General features: G+C 38.3%; 1 protein-coding gene across 1 annotated transcript in view; it reads right to left on the bottom strand.

Annotated features, from left to right (window-relative positions):
* The window catches only part of ARID2 (AT-rich interaction domain 2), a 93,439-nt gene that overhangs the window by 2,238 nt on the left and 64,958 nt on the right, over window positions 1-26,243 (bottom strand). The window contains exons 12-20 of the mRNA XM_039726758.1: window positions 25,436-25,511; window positions 23,078-23,212; window positions 22,420-22,619; window positions 19,215-22,048; window positions 11,630-11,778; window positions 5,653-5,791; window positions 5,468-5,553; window positions 1,139-1,262; window positions 956-1,047 (exon numbers count right to left, since the gene is read on the bottom strand). Of these exons, the coding sequence (XP_039582692.1) occupies window positions 956-1,047; window positions 1,139-1,262; window positions 5,468-5,553; window positions 5,653-5,791; window positions 11,630-11,778; window positions 19,215-22,048; window positions 22,420-22,619; window positions 23,078-23,212; window positions 25,436-25,511 (3,835 nt within the window). The remainder of the gene's footprint in view (window positions 1-955; window positions 1,048-1,138; window positions 1,263-5,467; window positions 5,554-5,652; window positions 5,792-11,629; window positions 11,779-19,214; window positions 22,049-22,419; window positions 22,620-23,077; window positions 23,213-25,435; window positions 25,512-26,243) is intronic.

Raw genomic sequence — 26,243 nt, 5'->3', positions numbered from 1 at the left:
CGTCCCTCAGTGTCACCAACAGCAGTGGGACAAATTTCCTCTGCTCATTTCCCCTCATCTTTTCACCACGTTCTCCAAGAAGAGTTTTGTCTTCACTACAACTCACAGTTAGGTAGCTAAAGGTAGCAGGAGGATTTCTACAACCAGTATCAGGACTCTCTTGTTTAGAGCTACAATGAGGAAATTCCTCCCTACTGACAGGTCTTTGAACAATGCATGAAATTAATACATTCTCATTAGAAATCATTACTTCTGCTATTATGAAGCCAAACTAATGCAAAACAAAAACCAAGAAAACACTCAGCTTGTAAGTTCTTGGAAGAAACAAGAAGCAGCATGCATGGTGATCACTGGCACAGTAACTAACTACTACTTTTTATCAAAAAGAGCATTTCCTGCTTAGTACCATGAGCCAGTATTGGACTGTTTACTTACTGAAGGATCTTCTACAAGTAAAAGGAAAGCTGGGTCATTTATTAGCATTAACCCAAGTTTGGAGAGGAAAGCAACAGAGAGGCAGCAAGTATGAAACACAACTGTGTCCCTGTACAACTTAAGATGGTGTTTCTAAGAGCTCATTTTGCCCCTTTCTCAACTGAATTTAAACAGTACTGCCAGTGGGAAGTTGTTTACACAAGAATTAATTTTCAGAATCATGCAGTACTGCTCTGGAGGAAAAGGGACAGCAAAGGCTTCTCTCATCTGTCTCCTAAAATTTAACCTACCAAATTTGCTAGCCACTTTTCAAGCATCTGCATCACAAATGCTGTCTTTAGGTAAGATGACACAAAGCATTTGTGTGGGGAAGGACACAGTGCAGAAGTGAAAGAGAAATTGTACTCTCAATATACTTACTGGGGTTTTTAAAGATAGATAAAACCTACCCATTGTTTGGTACTGGAAAGAACAGAAACAACAGTGCCCACTGATACCAGAAAAATTATACAGTGCTTACCTGCGACCACATTCTGAATATTTACCAATATTTTTTAATATTAAGGCAGCTGTTAATCGGATGTGTTTAGTTATTGGTCCCTCTTTTTCATCCTACAAAAGTAAAGACAAAAAAAAAGTAAAAGCCTTGCAGTTAGTAGCAGGCAACAATTAATATCTAATACTTGGTTCAAACAATACTAACTGTGAAATCTCTGAAGACAAGGTTCCTTGATCCTCTCCTTAATGCCATTAGGGCAGCACTCGGATGATTCACAATGGCCTTCTGTGCTCTGGGAGTAGAGGCAGTAGCCCCTGCAGCTGGCTGCCTACATTAGTAAAGAAAGAATTAATAAAAATAAGCTTTGAGCTGCTTTCTAGACAATTAACAACTTGGAAAGTTTATTTTACAATTTTTAACCTATCTGAACAGAGACACAAAGATCTGTTAACATTCAGTGCTGATATGTGCTTGCTTCCACAGAGGAAAGCCCCACTGTAAACCCTTAAGAGTCATGCACTTTATTTTATGTGAAAAAACACTTCTCTTGAAGAAGTATTGCTCATCACCCCTGACATTTGTGATGGAAAAGTAATACATTGTACTAATAACACAGCCATTTCCTGAAGTGCACCAATTTAAAGGGATGTTTTATCAGACAGGAACTGTGACAGCAGCCATGCAAATGCCATCTGAGATTTGGCCAGAGAAGGTCCTTAAAGGGTAACTACTCGAAAGTTGACACAGCTCATTGGGACCATTAGACACTAAGACAATATACAATATGTATTAACTGTGATTAGTGAGGAGCAGTATAAAATAAGTTATGTTATAAGACATAAAACAAATACCTGTTAAATCAGACCACATGTTTATAAAACCAGTTACCTGTTACTGCAGCTTTTAGACTGAGATTAATAAATTGAGCAGGATATAACAAACATAGCAGAAGCAATTTCTCCATTTTCAGTATTAACACTGAAGTCAAAGCTGTATTTTACTTAAAAACTTGGAAATTATTCATGCCATCAGAGTTCACAATGTATAAATATGCAACTTCTAATGATTTTAGTCATAATGTCATCCTAAAAAACAATTTGAAGTATTAGTGGTGAAAAATATCACCACACTTCAATCTTTTGAGCAATATTATTATGAAGTCTTTTCATACCCTAGTAGAACTTGGTTAAGAAGCATAAGTAGTGCTTACTTGTAAATGTGGCATAAATGAAATGTAAATGTTCTATTTATTTTTTTTAATGAAAACCTGTAGGAGTTTAATTTATATATGTTATACTGAAAGTGAATATTCTAAGAATAAAACTTGAATTCTCTATTTATAGACTTAGTAATCTGAGGTTCTAATAGCAAGGAAGCCCAGCTAAAAACTGGGTTACTGTAGTAACACAGACTCCTCCCTGACACCTTATCTCATAATCACTCTGTCATCCTCCCCGAACAAAAATAATATATACTATGTAAAAATATATCAAATAAAATATGTCATATAGGAAATAAATAAAAGGTTTATGAAGTTAAAAGAAAATGGCAGGGGCTGAATTAAGAAGGTGGGCAGTGACATGTTTATAGAAAACAGTACCACAGTAAAAGAATTATTCTCTCAATTTTTAATTTCTGGAACATTTTTGTTTTCCCTGTATTGAGAAGTACAAGGATTCATCAGTGGAGGCTGTTCTGAATGTCTCTCTTCAATAGTTATCTCATCACATTTTACAAAGCTGAATTACTATTCTAGAAATACTGAAAAAGGAACAACTGCATTAAGGAACATATGAAAAAATTTTCTTCTCTTTTTAAGTTTTAAGAAAAAAGGAATTGATAAAAAGTTACTGAGACACCAAGGGAACTGACTTGTATCTGTGGGCAAGTATCTCTCAAAACATGTAGATTTCTTGAATCTCCTGCCCCACTCCTACAGAGCACCAAGAATATTCACCTTTGCTTCAGTGGCAACAAGGAAAAAAAATCACTGTGAATCCAAAAGGATTCCAATGCATAAAGCTACAGCCAACACACAGTTAAACTGCTAATGCTACCTGACCTTTCAGAATGTTATTCTCAGCTACCTCTGAAAACCAGAAGAGCTAAAATAATAAAACTTGAAATGCAAAGAAATACAGAATTAAGGTATAAAACTAATTCTGCAATGCAGCTTTACATTGCCTAACTGGTTCTAGAAAAGCTATTACAGACTTTTTTCAAGTGGGTATGGTGTTATGGTTGACAGAAAGGATGGTCAGGGAATGGGCCCTCCCCTGTTACATTGTGCTCTGTTTTACTTCCAGCACTGGTAACACAATCTGAAGTCTCAGAGGTAAGTGTAATTTTTACTAAACAGTGAGGGATTAAGTGAAGAGAGTTCATGTAAGAAATGTCTGAAAGTTGATGGCTTAAACATGCTTTGTCTCAGTATCAGGTTTTTTTCAGCTGCTTCAGAGCTCCATACCAGAGTTTAATTATATGGAGTATCAGTTGGGAGCTGATATATGTGACACACTTCTAGGAGTCAGAAAAAAGTAAATTAAGCAAAGACCTTGTAAGACAGCTTTCAAACATGAACCTCTAAGACAGCTTGAGGTGAGCTGCTGGAGTGAGCTTAGGGCTTCATCTGACATGTCACTGATTCTGGAAAGCAAATTGTCTCCCTCATGTAGCTGCTGGATGCTCTTTTCAGCTGTGCTAAAACTGTGGGGCAGTGCTGTAAGGTAACGTGGGGGACAGGACACACTACACTTCCCTAAAATCTTCCTGTTTGTTAAGGGAGGAGAGTAAAAGTAACAGAAAGGAAACATTTACATCTTCTCAAGACAGGAAGTGTATTAACTGCTCAGAGTGCTGACAGAGAAAGATCTCATCTCTTCCTTTTGTTCCAGCCCACCTCCTGTACTGGTGTTCCACTGACAGTAAGGCAAAAAGATGCCACTCATGTGGGAAGCCCAGTATTCTGTTCTATGAGCTTTTTTTTTTTAATTGATTTACTATGCAACCTAACAAACACTAAAGCTAGTTCCCTCACCATAAGCAATGCGCAACCGTGAGAAGCAACAAAGGATGTTAAAGACAGTAAAAACAGAACCATAAAATCATTTATGCTGGAAAACACTTCTAGGATCACCAAGTCTAAATATCACCCACCGTCACATCCACCACTAAACAATGTCCCTATGCACCACACATCTGCACATCTTTTTAAGACTAAAGCATCCTATTTTGAGCAGAGGAATGTTTTCATTTCAACTTGTGTTCTGAAATCACATCCTTAATATCCTGTGATATTGTAGCATGTTAGCAAGAACTGGTTATGAGTGCAAATTCCTGCTTTCTGAATCTGACCTAATTAGGGAATTCTGCCTCAGAAGAGGGGATGTATAAACAGTTTTTCTCCTATGAGTACCTGTGCAAATTGAAAAGAAGCTTGTGAGAACACTTAGCTACTGGAATGTGCTATCTGTGTGATGGAACATTATGAAAAGGCAGAGTTAAGAACAAATCATGCTAGTGTTCATAGAGAGTGTCAGCACTACACTTCTCACTTACCAACTATTTAAGACTACATTACCATAATTCTTCTTTCTGTGGTTTTCCAAGGTCTGAGTGTTGCTCAGTTTAATGAAACAAGGCCCCATAAAGCAATATTAAGTCTGTGTTGTGATGGTTTTTTTAATATTAAAAAATAAAAGGATTCTCAAACTAAATTTCTCAGTTTCATAACCTGACTTCCTCTGCTGCCTCCAGCAGCTTGGTAGCAGTTTTACAAGCCACAGAACAGCAAAAATCTGCCCGGGACCATGTAATTACATCTAAAGTGGTTCCAGTCAGTTACTAACAAAGGCCAGGTCTTAACACACACAAGTAACTGAACCTTGAACAACTCCACTACTAGCACAGCCAGCCCCAAAACCTCACACCAATGGGGTTGCAACTCTGCAATATTAATTCCAGATGGTCGAAATCATTCTGGGAAAGAGAAGAGCCAAATCTGATTTCAGATAGCAACACAAAATCAGAAGACTCTGAGGAGTCTTTATCATTTATCTTGCTTGCTTGTTTAAAGGAACATTTATCACAACAGTCCCTGGATCAAATCAGCCCAAATTTAGACCACAAAACTGGAAGGAATACAGCAAGTTACAAGACAATCCATCTCAGCTGTGTGACACATGAACTGTACACAATAAATAACTTTCCATTTGTATGACAAGCACTTCCCTGTTACAAGGAAAGTTATAAAATGCTGCCCAGTTGGGCAAAAAAATAGGAGAAGATGTTGAGAACAATGTTCATCATAGAGTTTTGACCCACATCGTTTAAAGAATTAACTGTTTTTTTAAGGTAACTGCAACTATATCAGAATCTATTCCCCTTTTGGTCTTACTGGAACGGACCTCAAATTTGATTACAGATTTTTACACATGCACAGTTTCACCTCATAAGGCAAGTCATAAACAAACTCTTTCAATAATTTCAAATTCTCTTGTTTTTCCTATTGTTTATGAGGCTCAAGTCTCTTACTTATTGGAAGGCTTCTGATTTCCTGCTTGTCCATGTTCATCTTGCTTTAATCCTGCAAGCAAAGCATCTCTGGAACAGTGCTTATCCTATTTGAGGAAAAGAGAAAGACGGTGAGAATAGAGTGTAGAAATTTACCATGGAATTCCTACTATTTTCTGATGTAGTATGTGAACGAAAATCTGTACCTGTAAATGGGTAATGAAGGAAAACCTCTGCCGCTGGAAAGGTTCACATCCCTCCCATAAGCACTGCCCTGGGTAGACATCTTTCCCTCCATGCTCGGTTGCTGCATGATAGAAAACCTGTGATGGTGTCTGAAACCACCTACAAGAAGAGGAGAGGGGAATTTAATTCTGTTTTTTTTTCCCAGTGAATAACAAACATCAACTCAGAGTTGTTAATCTTTTTTTTTTCCTCTGAATTGAGACATGTATTGATAAATGGAAAGTTGCAAAATTTTGAAGGGGAAAATATGTATACATATTGCCAGTCAACTACCAAAAAATGTCAGTATGATTTTTCCAAATCTGACTGAAATATCATGGTTCTGTTTTCTACTTACACTTCACCAAAGAAATAATGCATGTTAATTCCAACAGACCCATTCTCTGCAATTCAAGCAAAATACAGCAACAAACTATGAACAGCTAAACTAGATGAGTTTTATATATTTTTATATTTATACATAAAAATATGTAATATATTTATAGAAGATAATATCTTATATTTCTTCTCCCATTTTCCTTCTCCACTGGCAGTCAGATTCAGACCTTATTTAAATCTGATCAACTTGGTGGCCAGCCCTCCTCTGGACTCATTCCAGCAGGTCCATGTCCTTCCTGTGCTGGGGACCCCAGAGCTGGATGTGGCACTGCAGGTGTGGTCTCACTGAAGCAGAGTAGATGAGCAGAACCACCTCCCTTGACTGGTTCTCTGTGCTGGGAGTGCCCATGGCTGGGTCATGTCCAGCCTCTCCCCACCCAGCTCCCCTGAGTCCTTTCTCAGCAGGGCTGCTCTCCATCTGCTCATCCCCAGCCTGTGCTGATTCCAGGGTTTGCCCAACCCAGGTGCAGCACCTTGCACTTGGTCTTGTCAAACCCCGAGATTCCCATGGGCTCACTGCTCAGGCCTGTCCAGGTCCCTCTGGATGGCATCCTGTGCTTCAGGTGTGTCAGCTGTACCACTCAGCTCGGTGTCATCTGCACATGTGCTATGGGAGTGCCCATGGCTGGGTCATGTCCAGCCTCTCCCCACCCAGCTCCCCTGAGTCCTTTCTCAGCAGGGCTGCTCTCCATCTGTTCATCCCCAGCCTGTGCTGATTCCAGGGTTTGCCCAACCCAGGTGCAGCACCTTGCACTTGGTCTTGTCAAACCCCGAGATTCCCATGGGCTCACTGCTCAGGCCTGTCCAGGTCCCTCTGGATGGCATCCTGTGCTTCAGGTGTGTCAGCTGCACCACTCAGCTCGGTGCCATCTGCACACGTGCTGAGGAGGCAGCAGATCCCTTCATCCCTGTCATTAATGAAAATATTAAATAACACTGCTCCCAGCACAGACCCTTGAGGGACACCATGTGTCACTGAAGTCCATCAAGACACCTCGCCACTCATCAGCACCCTCTGGATGTGAATGTCCAATCAACTCCTAATTCATCTACCAGTCCACTTATCAAATCCATCTCCCTCTGATTTAGGAAGAAGGATGTGTGGGGGACCACGTCAAAGGCTTTACAGAAGTCCAGATAAATTATCTCTGTGGCTCTCCCCTTACCACTGATGCAGTTACTCCATCACAGAAAGCCACTAGGTTGGTCAGACAGGATTTTGCCTTGCTGAAGCCATGCTGGCTTTGTTTGTTGTTACCTGTTCACCAGTAAGGGTACACCGTCTTTGACACTCCTCTTCTGATTAATGTACCTGTACAAGCTGTTCCTGTTATTTTCTGTGTACCTTGCCAGGTTCAGTTCCAGTTTTGCCAGCTCTGTTCCACTCCTCTGTCCCCAAGAACCTCCCCTAACAGCTAGAAGTCTGCCTTCTTAAAGTTCAAGAGCCTGACTTCACTCCTCACCTCACCTGAATTTCTCAAGACTGCAAGCTCCACCAATGCATGACTGCTGCAACCTAGGCTACCTCCAATCTCATGCAGACAAATGATGTGCTAGTGTAACGTATGTAAGCTGTATTTCAAAAGACACGACACAAAAATAGTGAACAACTCAAAACATTGGGGTTTTTTCAGTCTACATAAATGTATATATATATATATATATACACCTTATGTATCTCAGATGTTACAAATTAGGTCCCTTACTCCAACAGAGAAAAAATGGCCTAAAGATTTAGCTGCTCAAAATTCATTTCAATACAACTAACCCAGCTCATCAATATCCACTTAATGTTTGGAACCAAAGAGGTCTGGAAACCTACCTGCTGCCATTTGGGAAGTCGCTGCCACCAGCTGCCCTCACACACTCTCAGCTTATGAACAACAGATCGGAGAGTGCTTTGATGCAGCCAACTCCTTCCACATCCCACTACTAATTTCAGCAATGTCCACTATGCAAACATACCTGCAACTTGATATCCTAAGTACAGGTACAGACACTGACACTAATTTCACCCACAGACAAGTCTTAAGTTATAAACTGAATGCTACTGCAGTGACCACCTGTAATACAGCAATTACCTTCTGCATTGGCAATAAATAATAAATACTACTCTCCTTAAAAGCATTTACCTTTTACATGCCAGTTACCTCTTACTGAACGGCAGCTGAGAAGGAAAAACACCTGCCCCTTGCTGTTGGTCCAGATAACCCATAGTAGGAAATGAAAAGAAAACGTTTTATATCTATACTGGCTGAACAGTGGGTTTTTCAGAGGACAGAAAGATCTTCCCACAATAAAGGGGAATTAGGTTAAGCCTGGCACTAAACATTTTATGAATAATTTCTGTCACAGATGAAACAAATTTCATGGCTTAAGTGAAATCCAAAATACAGTGCAAAACATTTCATTCAACATGGCAAAGCTTCAGAAAAATAAAGCTATTTCAGCTATGTTGGCTCATTCACTGTTTAATATATTCAGTGTTATACACTTCCATCACTGACCTAAAAAATTCAAACTTAGTACCATTTTGCAGAGAAAAACTATTTTTCCTTAAAAAAACACCTAACTATTGTAATAAAAAAAAGCTTACATAATGAAAACATGGTCAGTTCAGTCTAGACTCTTGTTACACACTTAATTCATCCACAGTTCTGTTCAACTGCTGAACAGAACATTGAACATTAACAGTTGACTTGACAGGCACTGGAGATTCAATAGCATTTTCAATTTACTTTTTAAATACAAAGCAATTCAAGAGCAGACATCTGCCTGCCTGTGAAAGAAAACAGCAGCTTTTAAATTAAGCTGCATACAATTAGCAGTACCTGCAGACAGCTGAAGTTCAAAGGAAAACACCTACTTTCTGTTACATCCTTAATGGAAAGTAATGTGCTGACTGACACCTCTTAGAATTGTACTTCCACTTCAGATATTAAATGTGAACAGATCTGCCAGAGGCCAATCATTTCAACTATTTGCATAATTCAGCCTCATCTCATTGTAGTTTTTAGACACTACTAAATCTGTGGCATTTAAAATCTTGGTCTAATGTTTCCTAATTCAGTTCTAAAAAAACCCAAATCAAATCATCAATACATACCACTGGAATGTTGCTGACTGGAGCAGCCAAATTAGTCAGTAGGAAAAGAACATGCTATTTTATTTATTCGTATTTATCCTGCTTCACAATATAATGTTTAAGGCCTTCACTGACTTCTGCATTGCATCTTTGAAGGAAAATGTAATGCTAGTATTTTTTGAGAATTAAACTAAAGAACATGCATAGAGAAACAGGTGAAAATTATTTTTTCAAATGTGCCTCCTGTCGTATCCTTCCAGTTAGGTACAAATATCACAAAACACCCCCAAGTATTCTATCATTCTGCTGTGATGAAACCGCCTGCTTAATCCTACAGGAAAAAAAAAAAGCTAAGCAATTGAGAATGAAACCAAGAAGTGAATGTGAAGTTCACAGACAGACGAATGACCCACCCAAAAGAATCTTCTTGTTTCCCACTTAAAACTACTCAATAAAAGCAGCTAAGATAAATCTTAGCAGACTAAGAGCTACAAACAAAAAAAAGAACAGGTGGCAATTCCAGATGTTTCTTTACATCTCAGTGAACCAGGAAACCTACAGGAGATTTGATACCCTGTTTTTAATCAGGCTGTTCAAGGAATATGAATAAACAATACATATTTATTTGAGGAAGATGCTAACTTAACATTTTGGTTCTCTCTTCACCACAGACAAGGTCAAGTGTAATGTTTATCTAAACTGGTTTTAGGCTGGGACACAAATAACTATTTTAAAGGTGACAGCATAAAAACAAGAGCTGTGTGTCATATGAACTGAATCTATTAATGCAAAAATCTCAAAGCTTTTGAAAAGAATGCAATTTAACCATTAATGAGAAGCAGTACAGAAGTAACAGCCAGATAAACTAAAGCAACAGAAATAATACACTTGGCATGGAGCAAAATACAGAGATCAATGGCTTTGTAGCCCTCAACCTCAGTCTCAGGTAAACCTTCTAGAGTTGTGTTTTAAGACAGACCACAAAAAGACTGATAATGTAAGGTAATCTAGTACTACTGCTCCTCCTCCTGCCCCAACACAGCTTATCCTACGTAACCTTAGACATGGAATGAAGTTGGTGAAATACACTTTAAAACTGTAGTTCAGCAAACTTTGACATGTTATAAGCTGGCAAGGCTTCTGTGTGACACTGCCCCAGCCTTTCATTTCAACCTCAATGGCACCCACCCACACCTAGGCACGAGTTAATGCCTCTACTGTGCAGCCAGCAGACTGTGGCACTACAGTTCTATTTACCAGTAGGAAGGGAGGAAACTACAGAGTAAGTAAAGCCTTACATTTATTTCTTACATAGAGAAGTGTCACCTATCAAAGAAAGAAAAATCACTCTTAAAGTGAAAATAGTACAATGATTTAAAAAGTGCCAGATCTCTTGCACTGACTGAATGTCTTGCATAACTAAATGATCTTAGAATTATTTTTGCAAGGAATGAAAGAAACAGAAATTATACCTTCAGGGGTTTCATACTAACTCTCATTTAGTACTCCTACAATTCTGTTCAAATGTCTTAATTTTACTATCCATTACAAACAATTAAACTTCTCCATCTTGTCATCCAAATTTTTTTAATTTCCCACCAGCTTTCAGTAAAATCAGCTTTATGCTCCCTTTGTCATTCTACAGCGATGAGGCTGTCAATCTTTTTCATACCATCCTATGTGTTATGCAATTTTTTTCACTCACAATTTCTCTCCAGCTTTCAAAGTGGCTATTTGGCAACTGCCTTTTTTTCACCAACTCTCTGCCACCGCCCACAAATTAAGCATATACACAAACCTAAGTTATTTTAAAAGTCAGTGTCAAGACACACAAACTTTCCATAAGAGTTGTATCAAGTTTGTATAATCCTCCATCTAAATGTCTGGTAGTTCACTCCTCTCTAAGAACAACAGAAGCAAATTAAAAAAAAATTAATCATGGCTGTCTAGTCTTAAGACCCAGTTTCTTCCTACTTCCTTTCAAGACAATGGCATCCTTCGGAACACAAATGGTATAATTACCAAAATGAGTCATAAGCTAAATAAGACTGTGACCAGGACATTGAAGTGCAACACCCTGCTCTTGCAAAACTGGAAACACCAGAAAATGTCAAGACATGATTTGTAACTGCAGTACAGGCACTATTTTTATATTTGCAACACAGAGAACAAACTTCAGAGCTCAGAATTCTTTTACACTAACTACACAATTATTTTTTGTTACTAAATAATCAATATACTCCAAGAAAGTCACGTAATACTCATTTTATGCTCTGAAGTATAACTGAGAGCAGTTAAGTGCCTTGCCTTCCCCGATCTCATTCAATTTCGTCAACACTTTTCTCTTTTTCTTTTCCCCACCAACAAAATATATAGTAACTTAAGGAAACAGAATGAATGGAACTTGCAGAATCACTTTCTATATACAAGCATCTGTTACATATCAGTAAAAGGTAAATAAAGGAGACATTTACTTTTTACAAGATTGCCACAGACACATGAAGTTCTGTCCAGGTTTTTTCATTTGCTCTGCGTGTTGACTTGCTGCAGTGTATGAAGGTGGCTGCAAATTCATCTGCTGGCCCTGTACTTGAACTGTTGGTATCGATGTTGCAGGTGTGCTCTGTAGAAAAAGTTAAAACAATTTTAAACAGACCTTATTTCTGTACTTGACATACAGTTTACTGCTTGTTGAAAAACTTTTTGTTTCACACCTTAATCCACCACAGGTGTTCAATTTTTAATACTCTGAAGTCTGAATAAGCATTAGTAAGACACAGAAACATGAGGGACATGCAACTTTTACACTGTAGTACTGATGCAGAACACCCTAGTATACAAATAATAAACTTCATGCCCAAATTCAAATACAGAATTATGTCTGCAAAGACATTTCTCAAGGGCACCAATGGAGCAAAGGTTAACATTATTTTTCAAATGCTTTGTTATTTAAGAACAGAAAAAAAAACCTCATGCAAACTCAAGGCATTGCAGCATCATCAGCATAGGGAATAGCACCACATGCTCAGAATGCCTGACAATACTGTACAACTTGTATACAACAAAACCAGAAACATTTCAGAAAGCAAAATTACCTTCCCCTCGCTCCTTTGCAATATAACAAAACACTTAACACTCAACTAAAACTATCTTTCAAATAAACTAACTAAACCCAAACTAATTTTATTACTTTTTCTGAATAATGGACACTGAATGCTGAACTTTCCATTTCAAAACACTGTGTCAGAATATTGTTTCTCTTTTTTTTTTCCTGGAAGGCTCTGGTCAGCAAGAAGTTTTTAAGGATGATGACAGTAGGAAAAATAAGCTTTTGAATATTATTTAGAGATAAAGACCTAACATCCTTTTCCTCCCCACTGTTTGAAAAATTCACACTCTAAAGAGATCAAATAAAATTACTTCCAAGTCTGTGTAAGAATATTACAAGCAAACACTTTCCAATGGTGCACACCTTTAGATCTTTACAGCTCTGTTACTGAGTAACTTTAGACTTTCACTACAAAGAAACCAATTTCTAACACTTCATTTTTATATCGACTTACATTTTCTTCCTGCTGATCTCTGTTGGCATTGTGGACAGCAGTCACACAAGGTAGTGAGTTAATAACAATCACAGATTATACTACATCTTAGTATACTACTATACTAACACGACCCAAGGGACAGCATGATCAAAAGCAAAACACATCCCATATCCAAGCAATAAAACATGATGAAAATAAGGAAAAACTCTGCAAAACTCCTGCATACAGCACAACTACTTATGATGCCTGTGATCCATCCACATATATGAAAAGTTGTAAGAAAAGACTTGAGTCCATTAGTCATAACTACAAACTATTTTGAACTCAGCAGTGATTTTAACCTAAGGACCTTTAAGCTCACAGAATGGGTAATGAATCCTTCACAAGGTATCTTCTAACAAAAGGTAAACATGTGGAGTCTTTTATTATCTACATCCTCCTAAATAGGCATTTTTAAAATGAAGCTGCAAGTAAAAAAGAGTGTCAGCAGTACAGCTTGTTTCACAACCTTCACTTGGCACCCCAGTATCAACACATTCTGATGGTCTTTTATGTGACTTTTTATCCCTCTAGAACTTCTGTCTCATTTAATGCTCTGAAGAGAAATGAGCTTACTGAATGAATTCAGTATTTTGTTTAATTCTCATCATTCAATGTGTGGTTCATGTATTATTTACTCCATTCAAAGCCAACCCTGCAATTAATCTGGAATTATGAATTTTCTCAAGGGTTTCTCTGGCAAGCTCTCCTAGTGGTATTCAAAGGTTTTAATATCATCTCATTGAAAAATTGTTTATTTTAAATAAGTTGATCTGAGATATACAACACAAAATGTTGCATGCTGAAAATGAAAGAGCTCAGAAAAAGAAACAAATTTTCAGGACAAAAAGTTATCATTCAGTGTCTCCTCCCATTTTTTTCCACTTGTTTTTTTTCCTGTGAGAAAAAAAAGCTAATAAATTGAAAACAAACATGTAAAATAGTTGCTGTTGTTTACAATTCTCTTCTTACTGCTGTACTGTCAAGTAGATTCACTCAAACTTGGTGGACACAACTTCCATGTATTTTTTAAGACAAATCCACTGCTTGCCTATCAGCTTTTTTGGTTATATTTTTTAATCAACATGTAAAGCAAAGTTACATTTGCTCCTAGCATTTTTCATTTTATTTCAGAAATGAAAGCTTTACAGTCAAACATCACAAAGCTTTCCTCTCTTTATTCAAGAGATCAGAAAGATTAACAAAAATCAATGCTAATTTTTGGTTTCCTTTTCCCTCTATTGCCATGTATTAGTTTAGTAATGCATGGGATATCACTAAAATAAGGTATAACCTTTGTTTTTCAGAAATTAAACTCCTTTTTCTCACAGAAATATATCTAGAAATACTTGCTAGTGCTACCTACTTTACAGTGCTCATATGCAATGATTATGTTAATTCACTTATTTCTTTAAACAATGACAGACATTAACTTTTCCCTAACTAAGTCTAGGAAAAGTAAAGTCCTTCCCTGGGGCATAAAGATTCCAGAGAATTTCCTCCTCTAGTAAAACATTTAATGAATCCAGGTTTCCCAAGAAAACAAATACCCAGTATCCTGCTACACTTGAAAGTGCTTCACAACACCCTTTTATAACCAAATTAGATCTCTCCATTATACAATTTGCAATTGCCACCATTTAGCCCTTTCCTCACAGGATCCTGGGACTGAGAGGTACCTCCAGAGCAGCATCATCTGTCTCAGCAGGGTTTACACTCAACCTCAAAGTACACAAACTGTTAATGCCTGTACAGTCTACTCAGAGAGCAGATACTAGAGCCTACTTTTAATAAGCAGGTAGAGATTTTATATCTACACTGGGCTGACTTTAGACTGAGGTATTGGAGAGGAGGAGGAAATTCAGCCTAGTCATAACTAGGAGTACCACTAAGAACTTTCTGCTAACTAGAATGGACTGTTTACTGAGATGTTCATTGAATTTTATGCACAAGAGCTCCTACACCTGGGCATAGAAGCTCCCTGTGTGGTAGGAATAACAAAACCTATGAGGTGAGGCCAGATGTGGCCTCCACTTACATTTGACAGAACCAATGATGCTATTCCCTTTATGCATGAACAAATAACTATTTTATCATGATATCTGCACATTCTATTTAAAAGGCCTGCTATGCCACCAGCAAGAGAACACTGTGCATCCCAGCGTGTTGGGGACTCTGTTGACATTGTAGAGCCATATGCAGTTTAAAAGCATTAAGCTGCATTTTTTTTCTCCACCACTAATACATGCACAGCCACTGTAAATAAATGTAATTTAAAAAGAAACAGTTAATTATTAGTAAAAATACTTTTAAAGTGTAACAGGATTTACAGCTTGATATGACAGAATTTTGTTTAGCTTATTCATGCTAATGAATACATCTATAAAAACACATAAGCTGAAAACAAATGGAGCAGAATTTGAGTGTGAGAAAGGGGTCAAGTGGATAAGTAGGCACCAAAATAAATGTTCTTTTCTTGTTAGATTACTGAGAAGTTTATGTCTCCTTGCAACAGTGTGCTTCACAAGTGAAGGGCAATAAAAGCACACAGATTCTGTATTTCACTACTTCCAGCTGAGAAACTCATTTGCTCTGTGGCAAGGAATGAATTACACCTCCTGGAGCTACACACCTGCTTTCTGGTGCATGGTAATTCTCAGCTTTCCAGTCAACAGAGAGCAGGACCAAATAGCCAATGCCATACAAATTTTGCCACCTAAATTTCAGCACAAGCATGTTTCAAGTGGGCAGCCTTAAGAGAAAGGGCATGCATTGTTTGTGAGGAAATGACAGTGATGAGCAAGAAAGTCATTACTTTAAAAGCCAGACAAGGCAATTTACATCAGATAGGCTCAATTCTAAGAACTTGGCGTGATATCAGAGCATTCCTTTAAAACACACACCAATTGGGACAAACCAACATGGCTATGTTCAACAGATGTTTTGGAGGCGTCTGAAGAGGAATAAGAAAATGTGGCAAAGAAAAGTATACAGATAGGTAATTGCTCATTTCTTTTTCAACCACCAGTCTAGCACAATGCCTCAGGAACGCAATAAACCATAAACAGAGAACACCAAAATAAAAGGAAGCCAAGAAAGTACAGTACCAGTTCTGTCTCCTCTCAAGAGTACATTTCATCAGCTTACAAAATATAGATGGAGATATAAGAACAAAATTGCAATACCCTGTGCATCATGAGTACCTATTCTGACATAACTAAGAGACCCCCCTTTTTATCATAATGCAAAATATGGAAAGAAATTTTTAGATATTCAGTATACACACAGTTATTTCTCAACAAGCTTTGCTGGGGTATACAATTAATAGGGAATAATCTCAGAGTATGTACACAAGAAACCTGTATGTGTCTAATTTAACTTAATGGCACTTACATGGCCTATCCCATGAACAGCCAGTATACAATTTTAACAGGCCAATTAAATTAACATTTTTTTCCCCAAGCACACTGTACCATCCCATTTCAAACTACCTTTCATATAAGGAAACAAATTTCTCGTAACTTCTACATTCCCTTAAGGATTATTTAATGCTTTCTTGCTTTCTTTAGTTTTCAGATTGTTGTTCCACTCCTGCCTTATTTGGTCACCCTTATTTTCAAGCATCTTCCCTTTCTCCTCTCTTAGTTCATGACAGCTAATCCTACTGCAGTTGCATAACCAACATTATCCTTCCTTTTCTGTCCCCTGAACCTCATTTTTCAGTCTTCCTGTTTGGTTTTACTTTAATACAAGTTTTTTTCTTCTCTCCCTTTCACACTTCTCTGAAATACAAGCTGTTTGATAACAAGCAAACAGGAAACCACACACTAAAAGCTTCAGCAGCTATGTAATTTTGCCATAGCTAATATCCCTTTATTCTCTGTCCCTCACTGTTTTTCTCCACTGGACTGTATTTCTAATAAATCTCACAATGTTTGCAGTAAAAACCACACTCTCCCTTTTTCTTCTGCAAGACAGGCAATATATACTTAGGTACTTTGGAGAGGATAAAACAATGCAGATGCTCAAGTGAAAGAAAGTGTTCTTCAGCTGCTGCCTTTCAAAAAAGTCAGGGAAAAGGAAGCTGCTTATCAGATGAAGACTCAAAATGTGAGGGAGAAAACACAAGATAACACAAGGCCTAATCTTAAATGAAGTCATCACTAAAATTCACACCAAGTTCATGTGACTTTGGCTACATTTCTGAATATTTGAAAATACTCCTAAAAGCAGACTTAATATTGGAAATACTTAGCATCTCCTTTTCCAGAAAAGCAATGGCAATTGCAGCTGCTCAGCAGCTTTAGAGAAAGAGCAGCCCAGGTGATTTTGGTAGAGTTTATAATCCAACATGGTTATTTTAAAGAAGTGGTAAAGATCTCTGCAAATCCTAAGCCAAACTACAACGATCACTGTATCTGAACAGAGTACTCTAAAGTGGGTTCAACTGTAAGTCTGTACTTGCAATACTGTGATGGACATGATTGGTAAATATACAGACATATGGCTAACACAAATAGTTAATGAATAAATTTCTCACCAAGTTCAAAACTAATTAACTCATTTCTCCCATATTTCTGCAATTTGAAGAAAGGAAGGGCATCCTACACACAGCAGAATGAGCAAGCTTTCAGGTAGGGAGACATTAAACCAAGTTTTTCCGATCTGCACATTTCCAAATGGCAAACCCAGCAGGCAGCATTTCTGTTTGTAGAGGTCATGAAAAATGTTGTAACTATTAATTAAAGTGATACTAGGGATAGTGTAAAGAAGAAACTATCAGCACAGAATTTTGTTTTTCTATCTTCCCCCTCTAGTATCATGATATACATTATCAAAATAAAATGAAACAGTTAAATGCATTACTCCCTTCTCAAAATTCTTAAATTCTGGTCATATAGTAGCTGCTTGAGCTAGAAATGCAAATTCTTTTCAGGTGCATATTGAGGGAATAAATAAACCTATTCCATTCAAGAGACAGCCACACCATTTTACACTTCAGCCAAATCCTTGCAAAGCTATAACAGAAATTCAAACTGTGTAATAAAGACACTCAGTGTAAAAAGCAAGGCATAGCTAATATATTCTACACTACAGAAAATCTAGCATGTTGTCCCTATGCTGCTAACAGACTCCATTAATTCTGATCAAATTATTTCTATTATGAACAAAGATAAAGAATATATCAGAAAAATACAGATCTCCCCCCAACAAAACCCAAGAAAAAATTTAGGAGTGAGTTCAAAGACATTCAAACACATTTTAAGAATTAACTTTGTGCACTGTCGCAGTTAGAAGCAAAAAGTAGAGAAAGCAAAAAAGGAAGAAACTTGTTAACTGTGATTTTTGACAACTAGAAAAGTCAAAAGAGTTTTCAAGAGCAACCAAACTTGTCACAGAAAATGAAGTAGCACTAGCCAGTACTTGTCACATTTTGACTTCTAGGTCTGTATAAGCCCATCATGTCTATGCCTTCTAATCTGTCAAAGGCAAACAAACCCCCAAACAAAAAAAAGACAGAAAGAAAAGAAAAAAAAAACACCTGTAAGAAATAAAATACCTGTTAGTCCAAGGTCAAAATGTACTAACATACACTCAGGACTTCCTCTCTCTGCTCTGTCAGAACTCTTAACTGCCAGACCTACCATTCTATTCTCTTTGCTACTACTCAGAGGTTAGGAATGAGTTTTTTAGAGAGCAATTTTCTGTCTGTGTATAAAACTAAAATAAATTCTAGGGTCTCTGACATGATTATTTTACTTACTTTTACTTATTAATACTCCTGATGTCCATACCTCATTTCTAGTAAAGTGTTAGGGAGTAACCACTTTCAAAAGGTTCAACAAATTCAATCAACAGGCCAACAAACCCTCACCAAAGCTTGGCATACAGAGGAAAAAACCCTCAAAATAATGCTTATTTTATTGATAAACATTGTGAATATTTTGTAGTGAATAAATGCAAATATTCCAACAAATTTACAAAACAGTATTTTCTCCTAACTGTAGTGAACCCACAAAGCAAGACCTTGAAGACCAATTTCAAATGCAAGAACTTCAACTCATTTCAGCCATCCAGATGCAGGTGTGGTGTTTTCCAAAAAAACATATTCACCCCTCTGAAGTGACCAAGAACAAAACGCAGAACAACAGTGACACTTTTACAAGACCATCCAGAATATCATTGTTGTTTTCATAACAGTTCATCCTCTAAGGAAGAAAACAGTGAGCAGAAGTTCTTTCCTCACTGAGTATTATCGAGCCACAAATTTTGAATTCCACTGTTGTCACTAACACTGAAAAAATATGTAAACTGTTAAAACTTTAGTCTGTGAAAGAACAGAAAATATCCTTTTCTGAATATCTGAAATACTATGCAAGAGATATCAACCAAGCTCACATTTTCAGTCACGTTATTTCACAGTATTAGTCAGAATGACAGTCAGAATAAACATAAAAAGAACACTGCAACATACCTGTGTGACCATGCTTTGTATATACGTGGTTGGATGCTGCTGCTTTTGTTGAACAGCACTTTCTATTGCTACTTTCGCTACAGTGCTTGGATCCGCTCCAGCTGGCACAGCAACCATAGTTGCACTGCAACCAGCATTGTTGGGGTCACTGATTGTAACAATTCTAACTCCTACTTTATTTGGAATTCCTGGAACAGTTTCCCTGTCATTATCCTCTGCTGGCCTCTTTGCAGTTTTGCATTCTGCTGTGCCATTAGTAGACCGAACTTCGGAGGACAGGGTAGACTGGGACACTCTAGGTCCTGAGTGTGGAACTGCTATGATTTGATGCCCCTGTATAACAGAGGCTGTAGATTGTGGTGAGACAACTACACTTGGGCGTTGCTGAGGCACATCTGAATTCAAACTTGAAGCTAGAGGTCCATTAGGTAAATCAGTGTTGGTACCACTAAGTTGCTGGGTTAACAGTTTTGCAGCCTCCTGTGTACCGCTTACAACAGGTGAACTACTCAAAGTTAATACAGGCCCATTAGAAATTCTTTCCCCTTGATCACCTTTGGCAGTATCTTGCTGCGTAGCATCCAAATTCCCTTGTTGTTCCACTGAAGATATCTCACCATTTCCTACATGATTGGAAGTTTTGTGATTTGGAATGTTTTTGCTCAAATGAGAACAATCTCCTTTATCAAAATCACAGATTCCATTAACTAGGGGCTTCTTCAAATCACTTTTAATTTCCTGTGTGTCCATTTGTTCAAAGTTCTGCTTTCCAGGAGCTCCGTTCTCACCCATTTCTAATGATGGCCCATTACTGACTTGTGAGCACTGATTGGCCTCATTCTGTGTTTTCCCTGAGTTAGAAGGAGGTAGACTGGAGTCACTATACTTTCTCCCATTTAAAAGACTTCCCACCTGCATTTCATTTTCTTTTGCATCCCCATTGCTGGTGTTTGCAGCTCCTCTTCGGCAGGAAGGATTCTCCATAACTTCAATTTTACGTTCATGAATGTGTAAACCTGTTGCTTCCTTTGCTTCTTCCTCCTTTTGGCAAATTATTTTATCACCTTTGAATGGGGGAGCAGCAGTACACGGTGATTGTCCAGCTGAAGGTGCTTGAGTAGCTGGAAGGGTTTGCACCTGTAGCCCAACTCCTGTCTGTGCTCCACTCACTGAAATTCCTGCTGGAGCAATTATCTGAGTTGCATTTCCCTGACTCACAGTTGCAGTAGCAAAACTCGTATTTGGCACAACTGTTATCGTAACCTGGTTGCCAGTAGTCCCTTGGAAAATAGTTGCTGGGCTGTTTGAGATCAACTGGCCTGGCAATATCTGTAAATTAGAAATGGGTACTGTTTGCACTGCCCCTTGGGGCGGGATTGCACCCGGGACCAGCTGAACATTTTGCTGTCCAACTAGCAGCTGCTGAGCTGGAGACTGTCCTTGAACTCCAAAACCTGGTGTCTGGTTATTGGCCATCTGATAAACCACCTGAGGGCTAGGAGCTCTTGCATTGTTAGGTGGAGGAATCTGTGGAGCTGGGAGTATAAGCTTCCCCCCTGGAGTCGAGGGGCCTCGTTTTGGAAGAAGCAGTTGTTTTATCAGGCTAGACTCACCAGAGTTGGGCTGGCCAACTCCCGTATTAGCTTGCTGTGACTGAACTTGCATTTGCATCGATTGTTGTACCTGTACCTGCTGCTGCGACGATGCTGGTGAGTGTTGCTGCTGCTGCTGCCTCTTTACAGAAAGCATCTGGCTAACAGTAGGAGGGGGTCCTTGTGACTGAGGAGTGGTAGATGAAGATGACATAACTGTAGGGACTTGATTATTTGTAACTGGACCAGGGGATGGTGAAGATGATGGAGTAATGCTCGGCTGTCCAGCCAACTGGACAGTTTGGCCAGCAGGAATAGAAGCTGGGTTAGCAAGCACAATTTGATGAATGGCTGGTGCGTATGTCTGACCTTGCTGAGCTGGCTGGCTTACTATCACTACACTTTGCTGGGATGGTGGTGGAGGCTGCTGCTGTGGCTGCTGCCCCACAGCAGGTGGACCTTGCTGAGACGGCAGAGGCTTTGGTGCAATATTCTGAAACCCTACTCTAGATGTCGGTGGGTTCTGAACACCTGCAATTGTAACCACCTGCCCAGCTGCTACTTGGAAATTTTGGACTGTGGTGGCAGAAACAATGTTAGATGCAGAGGTTGTGACATACTGCTGTGGTGCTATGATGACTGTATCTTGTTGCTGGTTACCCGCAGAGGACTGCTGAGATGATGTCTGCCCAGGTTGTGATGATGTGCTGATTAGCTGTTGACCCTGTGAAACTGCTGAACTGCATGCTGGTAGGTTTTGTACTCTGCCAAATATATGACCCTGAGGTACAGCTTGCTGAATTACCGTAACAGGAGTGCCTGAAGGTATCTGTCCTGGTACCACTGCGTGCAGTGGGGACTGTTGTTGAATTACAGGTTGGTGGTGAAGCATCTGAGAATTCACAACTGTAACAGATGGCTGCTGGCCTGTGGTGCTGTGATTTTGATTAGAAGCTCCTCCTACTGCAATAGGAACAGGAACTGCAGACTGAGGAACAGAGCTCTGTATTACTGCAGCCTTCACTACTTCACAGGATATTGGACCTTTATTCTGTATAACAGTCATTGGAGCGTTCTGTTGTGTAAGAATAGAAGGATTTTGTGGAATTCTAGAAACAGTCTGTGCCACAGTGTGAACACCTTGAATTGGAAAAGACATCTGTGTTGCTGTCAAAGTTGAAGACTGGTTAATAGGGGTCCTCTGATAGTGATTTCCTACACTTGGTAGCCCATGCGGGATTCCTGTTGAAATAAACACAGTAAAAGTTTGGAAGCAGAGATTACTTCAAACACATTAACTAACAAATTTTTAAAAATCCAAGATCTGAAATTGCAATTCTGCATGAAGCAGTTTCTTTTCTCAGCTCTACAGAGTCTGAATTAATGATGCAGAAACAATGGCTCGTCTGCTGTCTGGAAAGCTTATGGGTTACATGTCAAAGACTAGAATGGCATGCAAGGACATATTGCAATACTATTCCCAACATTACTGAATAAACTCAAAACATGTGGCCTCAACTTCTAACACTTTCAAGCTATGTTCAAAACCTTCTTACTTTTTCTATGGTTTCAGGATCAATGCAAAATACTTTATACATAATTAAGTTAAAAACCTGCTGGCAAAGGAGACGAAGACACATCAGGAATTGAATCAACCCGGACAACTGGGGTAGACGAAGTTGGTGGCTGCTGATAGTACATCTGAATGGGAAGTGGTATAGCTCTCCTCTTCACTCCTACCACGTGTATATGTGCTTGACCATTGTTACTTGGGTCTTCTACTCTCTTCACTGTATGATTTGGAAAGACAGTTCTGCCAAACACAACATATATCCATGTTAATAAACACAATAACTCAACTCTCACAATGTTTTTGTTTTACCTAACCGCTCTTGTGTGAAGAGTAATAGAAAGAATGCCTGCATCTTTACAACAAAGCAGGATTTTCCGATAACATGTGAGTGTTCATCATTGAGACTAGCAGGTCCCACAGATGGCCAAGATGTCATAGAACCTAAGTGAAAATTACAAAATCTCAAAAAACTACTTCAGAAAGAATTAGAAGGACTAGAGGCAGAAAAGGAACCCATTCAAGGATCTTGAAATAGAATGAAATAAAATTAAATAAACTCTAAATATTTTTTTCAATTAAAATTCCAGAAGTAGATGTCTTTCAATTCAGTAGATCTTTTCTCAAAGAAATCTAAAACTACTGGTTAGTTTTGAGAACATACAACTGTTTCTTTATTGCTGCATAAATTCTTGTCTTACCGCAGGCATTTATAAAATCCAGTTGATGTTAGGATTCCACCTCGAGCTAATTTACTACAAGTAGAGAGGTATTCAGAGTACATTTCTGCTCGAGAGACTGAGCAATCAAGGTTCACTTCAAAATGGGCATTCAACCTGAGGATGAAAAAATATACTATGAAGCAAAATACGGAGAGTATTTTTAAAGGGGTTGTTAAAACACTTCAGTTTGTATCACAGATGCTTTTGAGATCCGCCAACAACATGGAAAATAGCACTTTAGTATATTGTTTTGTCAGATGCCTCTTCCACACTTTCTCACTGCTTACGAATTAACACACTGGACCCCTAACACCTACAGTCAGTTCTACATGCAGTATCTTATTTAGATACTTATATAGGTATTATTTATGCAAAACTGTCTCCTGTCTATACCTATGCCTTTTTATTGTATATTCTGCAAAAACAAATGAGAATGCATGGTTTCTTGGTATCTCCTCCCCACAGCTCTATTCTTATTCCTTAATGATTCTACTTGCGCAAAAGACGGGCTGAAAGCTAACTAACTCTTCATCACACATTTTTATTGTAAGTCAATGCTTGTTGAACATCTAACATTCACTTAGCAGTGAAAAGTAATTGTATCTCCTACAGACTCTCCACAAATCCACAGACCATCTAACCTCTAACCTCAGAGGAAGCTGTGAGAAAACGAAACATCTTCTATCAGTTTAATTTTACTTTTCTTAGATCCACTACTCCAACCCAGAGACAAAGAAATTGCTCATCCCCAGCAGCAAACAGAGGCAAGTAACAACTCACACTCAGTGCTCAAATATTGGCATGAGAATAAAAGAAATATTTTAGTTGTCAGCATTTATTACATGGTGCTACCACTCCATAAAACTACAGTGCGTTCTTCTTTGTAGAGCCCTAAACACCAAATGTAACTAGATGAGAAGCCTATGACTACATTCTTTAAACTGTGTTCTCTCATAAAGAGTAAGTACCATTTCTCCTGCAGAATTTTATACAAAAAAATTTTATACAAATTCCTGCAGAATTTTTAATACAAAAACCGAGATTACATTATATTAACAGAAAGTTTATGTATTAATTAAATTTGGCATACTCGACAAGTGACTATCCAGCTGGATATGTCATATTAGGCTGACACACTAATACTGGTACCAGCAAACTAGAGATGTTCAGGACTTAGATTTGTGAAATATGATCTGTGATCACTACTTTACTGTCACTGCACTTATACCTCCTACTGAATCTAAGCTGGCTAGTAATACATCCAGGAAGGTCAGCTTAAATACCTTGTCTTTTTACTGCTTTCAAGAGTTAGTAACTGAATTCTACTGCTTTGATTTACTCATTTTCCCATTCTCTAAGTAGCAAGTAATGACTAAAGCATGCCATGAAAATGTACATTTATCTAAGTTTGCTAAGTTTGTAGAGAAAGTCCAGTTCCAGGTATTCCTGTTTAAATGCCTAAATGTGAAATTTCTCAATCTTTCAGCAGTTAATTATTATAGTTGATAACACTTTGCAGTGTGCAAAGAGAAGCATGGTAACATCAGCTGACCACAAAAAGCCTCAATATTTCCCCCCATACAGCCAAAGCTCTGCTGGAAGTATAACCTCATGATAACCCAAAACACTACACTTTGTAAATTCCATCCACTTTATCTGGAAGGTGCTTGTCTCCTTAGTATGACAAAAGATGAACCTAAGCTGTGAAGGAGCAGAAGTGAAAGGCCCATCAGGAACCAATTAATAAAAATACTTGGAACATGAGTTGATTTATGTAAGAAAAAGAGCTCAGAAAGATCACGAGAACCACAGAGGAGAACCACAAGAGAGACAGTTTCTCTCTAAATATCTGACAATAATATTAGTTGAAAGCAAGAGAATATGAATGGAAAAGACTTTGATCTTCTTTAACTTGAGGTTCACAATGATCATGTAAGAGTTTTGCAGGGCCTTAGCTTCATAATTTGATAATTACTTTTATATTGATTCAGTAATAAAGCAATACATTACCAGATAAAAAGACCTCTGAAACAGATGTCTGACAATTTAAAAAATAAATTAAATTAAGATCAGAGTTAAAAATCAAATCAAATTCTCTCCTAAGAGACAGAACAACTAACTTCATGAATCAACAGGTGAAGGAGACTTAATAATCTGGTTGAGTTTGTGCTTTCAGACTTCTTCACAGCAATGACAAAACGGATTTGGTTTACACTTTTCAGTAAATTAGTCTAACAGTAAAGAGAAGCAAACTAGAAAATTCTGTGACATATGAATTCAATATTTTTCTCTGTTTTTCTTCTTCATCAATGTATTTGAATAGAACAATACACTTACCACTGACATGCAAATTTCTCGCTGTCTATTTCTACTATTCCTGGAGGTGGAGCAACGTGTGGTGCTGTCCTAGAGGCTGTAGATAATGTGGGGAAGAAAAAAAACCAAAACTTGCTGAAATGTTTTTTATCCTCCTGAATGAAGCACTTCATGACGTCCACTGGTACAGTTTCTCCTATGTTTGTCAGTAAGGATGTATCCAGCTAAGGCAAGCCACAAAGGTGCCCACAGCAGACTACAGAGCTGCATTACAGTTTACCAAAGTGAAGCAGGGCTTGCCAGGGCCAGAGGCATTGCTAAAGTGCAACCACAAGGAGTGCACCTAGTGAACGGCTGCTCCAGATTCATCATCATCATCTCAGTACTTCACAGAACTGAGCAGGATTTTAAGTGGCACAATACTCCACCAAAACAGACAAACACACAGCAATTATTTTTCCAGTTCTTAAGTGGATGTAAATGTAACGCAAAGGATCTTGTGGCAATGTCACATCAGTTCATCCTATTCACTCTTGTTCACCCCCTCGGTTACATTCTCTCCCAGCCATTTTTTTCTCTGGTATCTACACCCAGTCCAAAAACAGCATGCTTAGACATGCCAACCAGTGTCTGCTCCAATGGCTCTTTCTCAGTAACGTCCTAAGAACAGTTACAATTTAATTCACATAACAAGAAACTGATTAGAACCTCCAAAAGTGAGTCTATCTCTACAATTCTACCAAACACATTATGTTACTGCCCAGTAATACCCAGTGTAAAACATAACAGAAAATGGAGCCCTAATTCTCTGAAAATTGTGCGAACAATT

Source organism: Passer montanus, unplaced genomic scaffold, assembly GCF_014805655.1.
Source record: "Passer montanus isolate IOZ18808 unplaced genomic scaffold, ASM1480565v1 scaffold6, whole genome shotgun sequence".
NCBI lineage: Eukaryota > Metazoa > Chordata > Aves > Passeriformes > Passeridae > Passer > Passer montanus.
The sequence above is the reverse complement of the archived record's forward strand: the minus strand, read 5'-3'. Positions and strand labels throughout refer to the sequence as shown.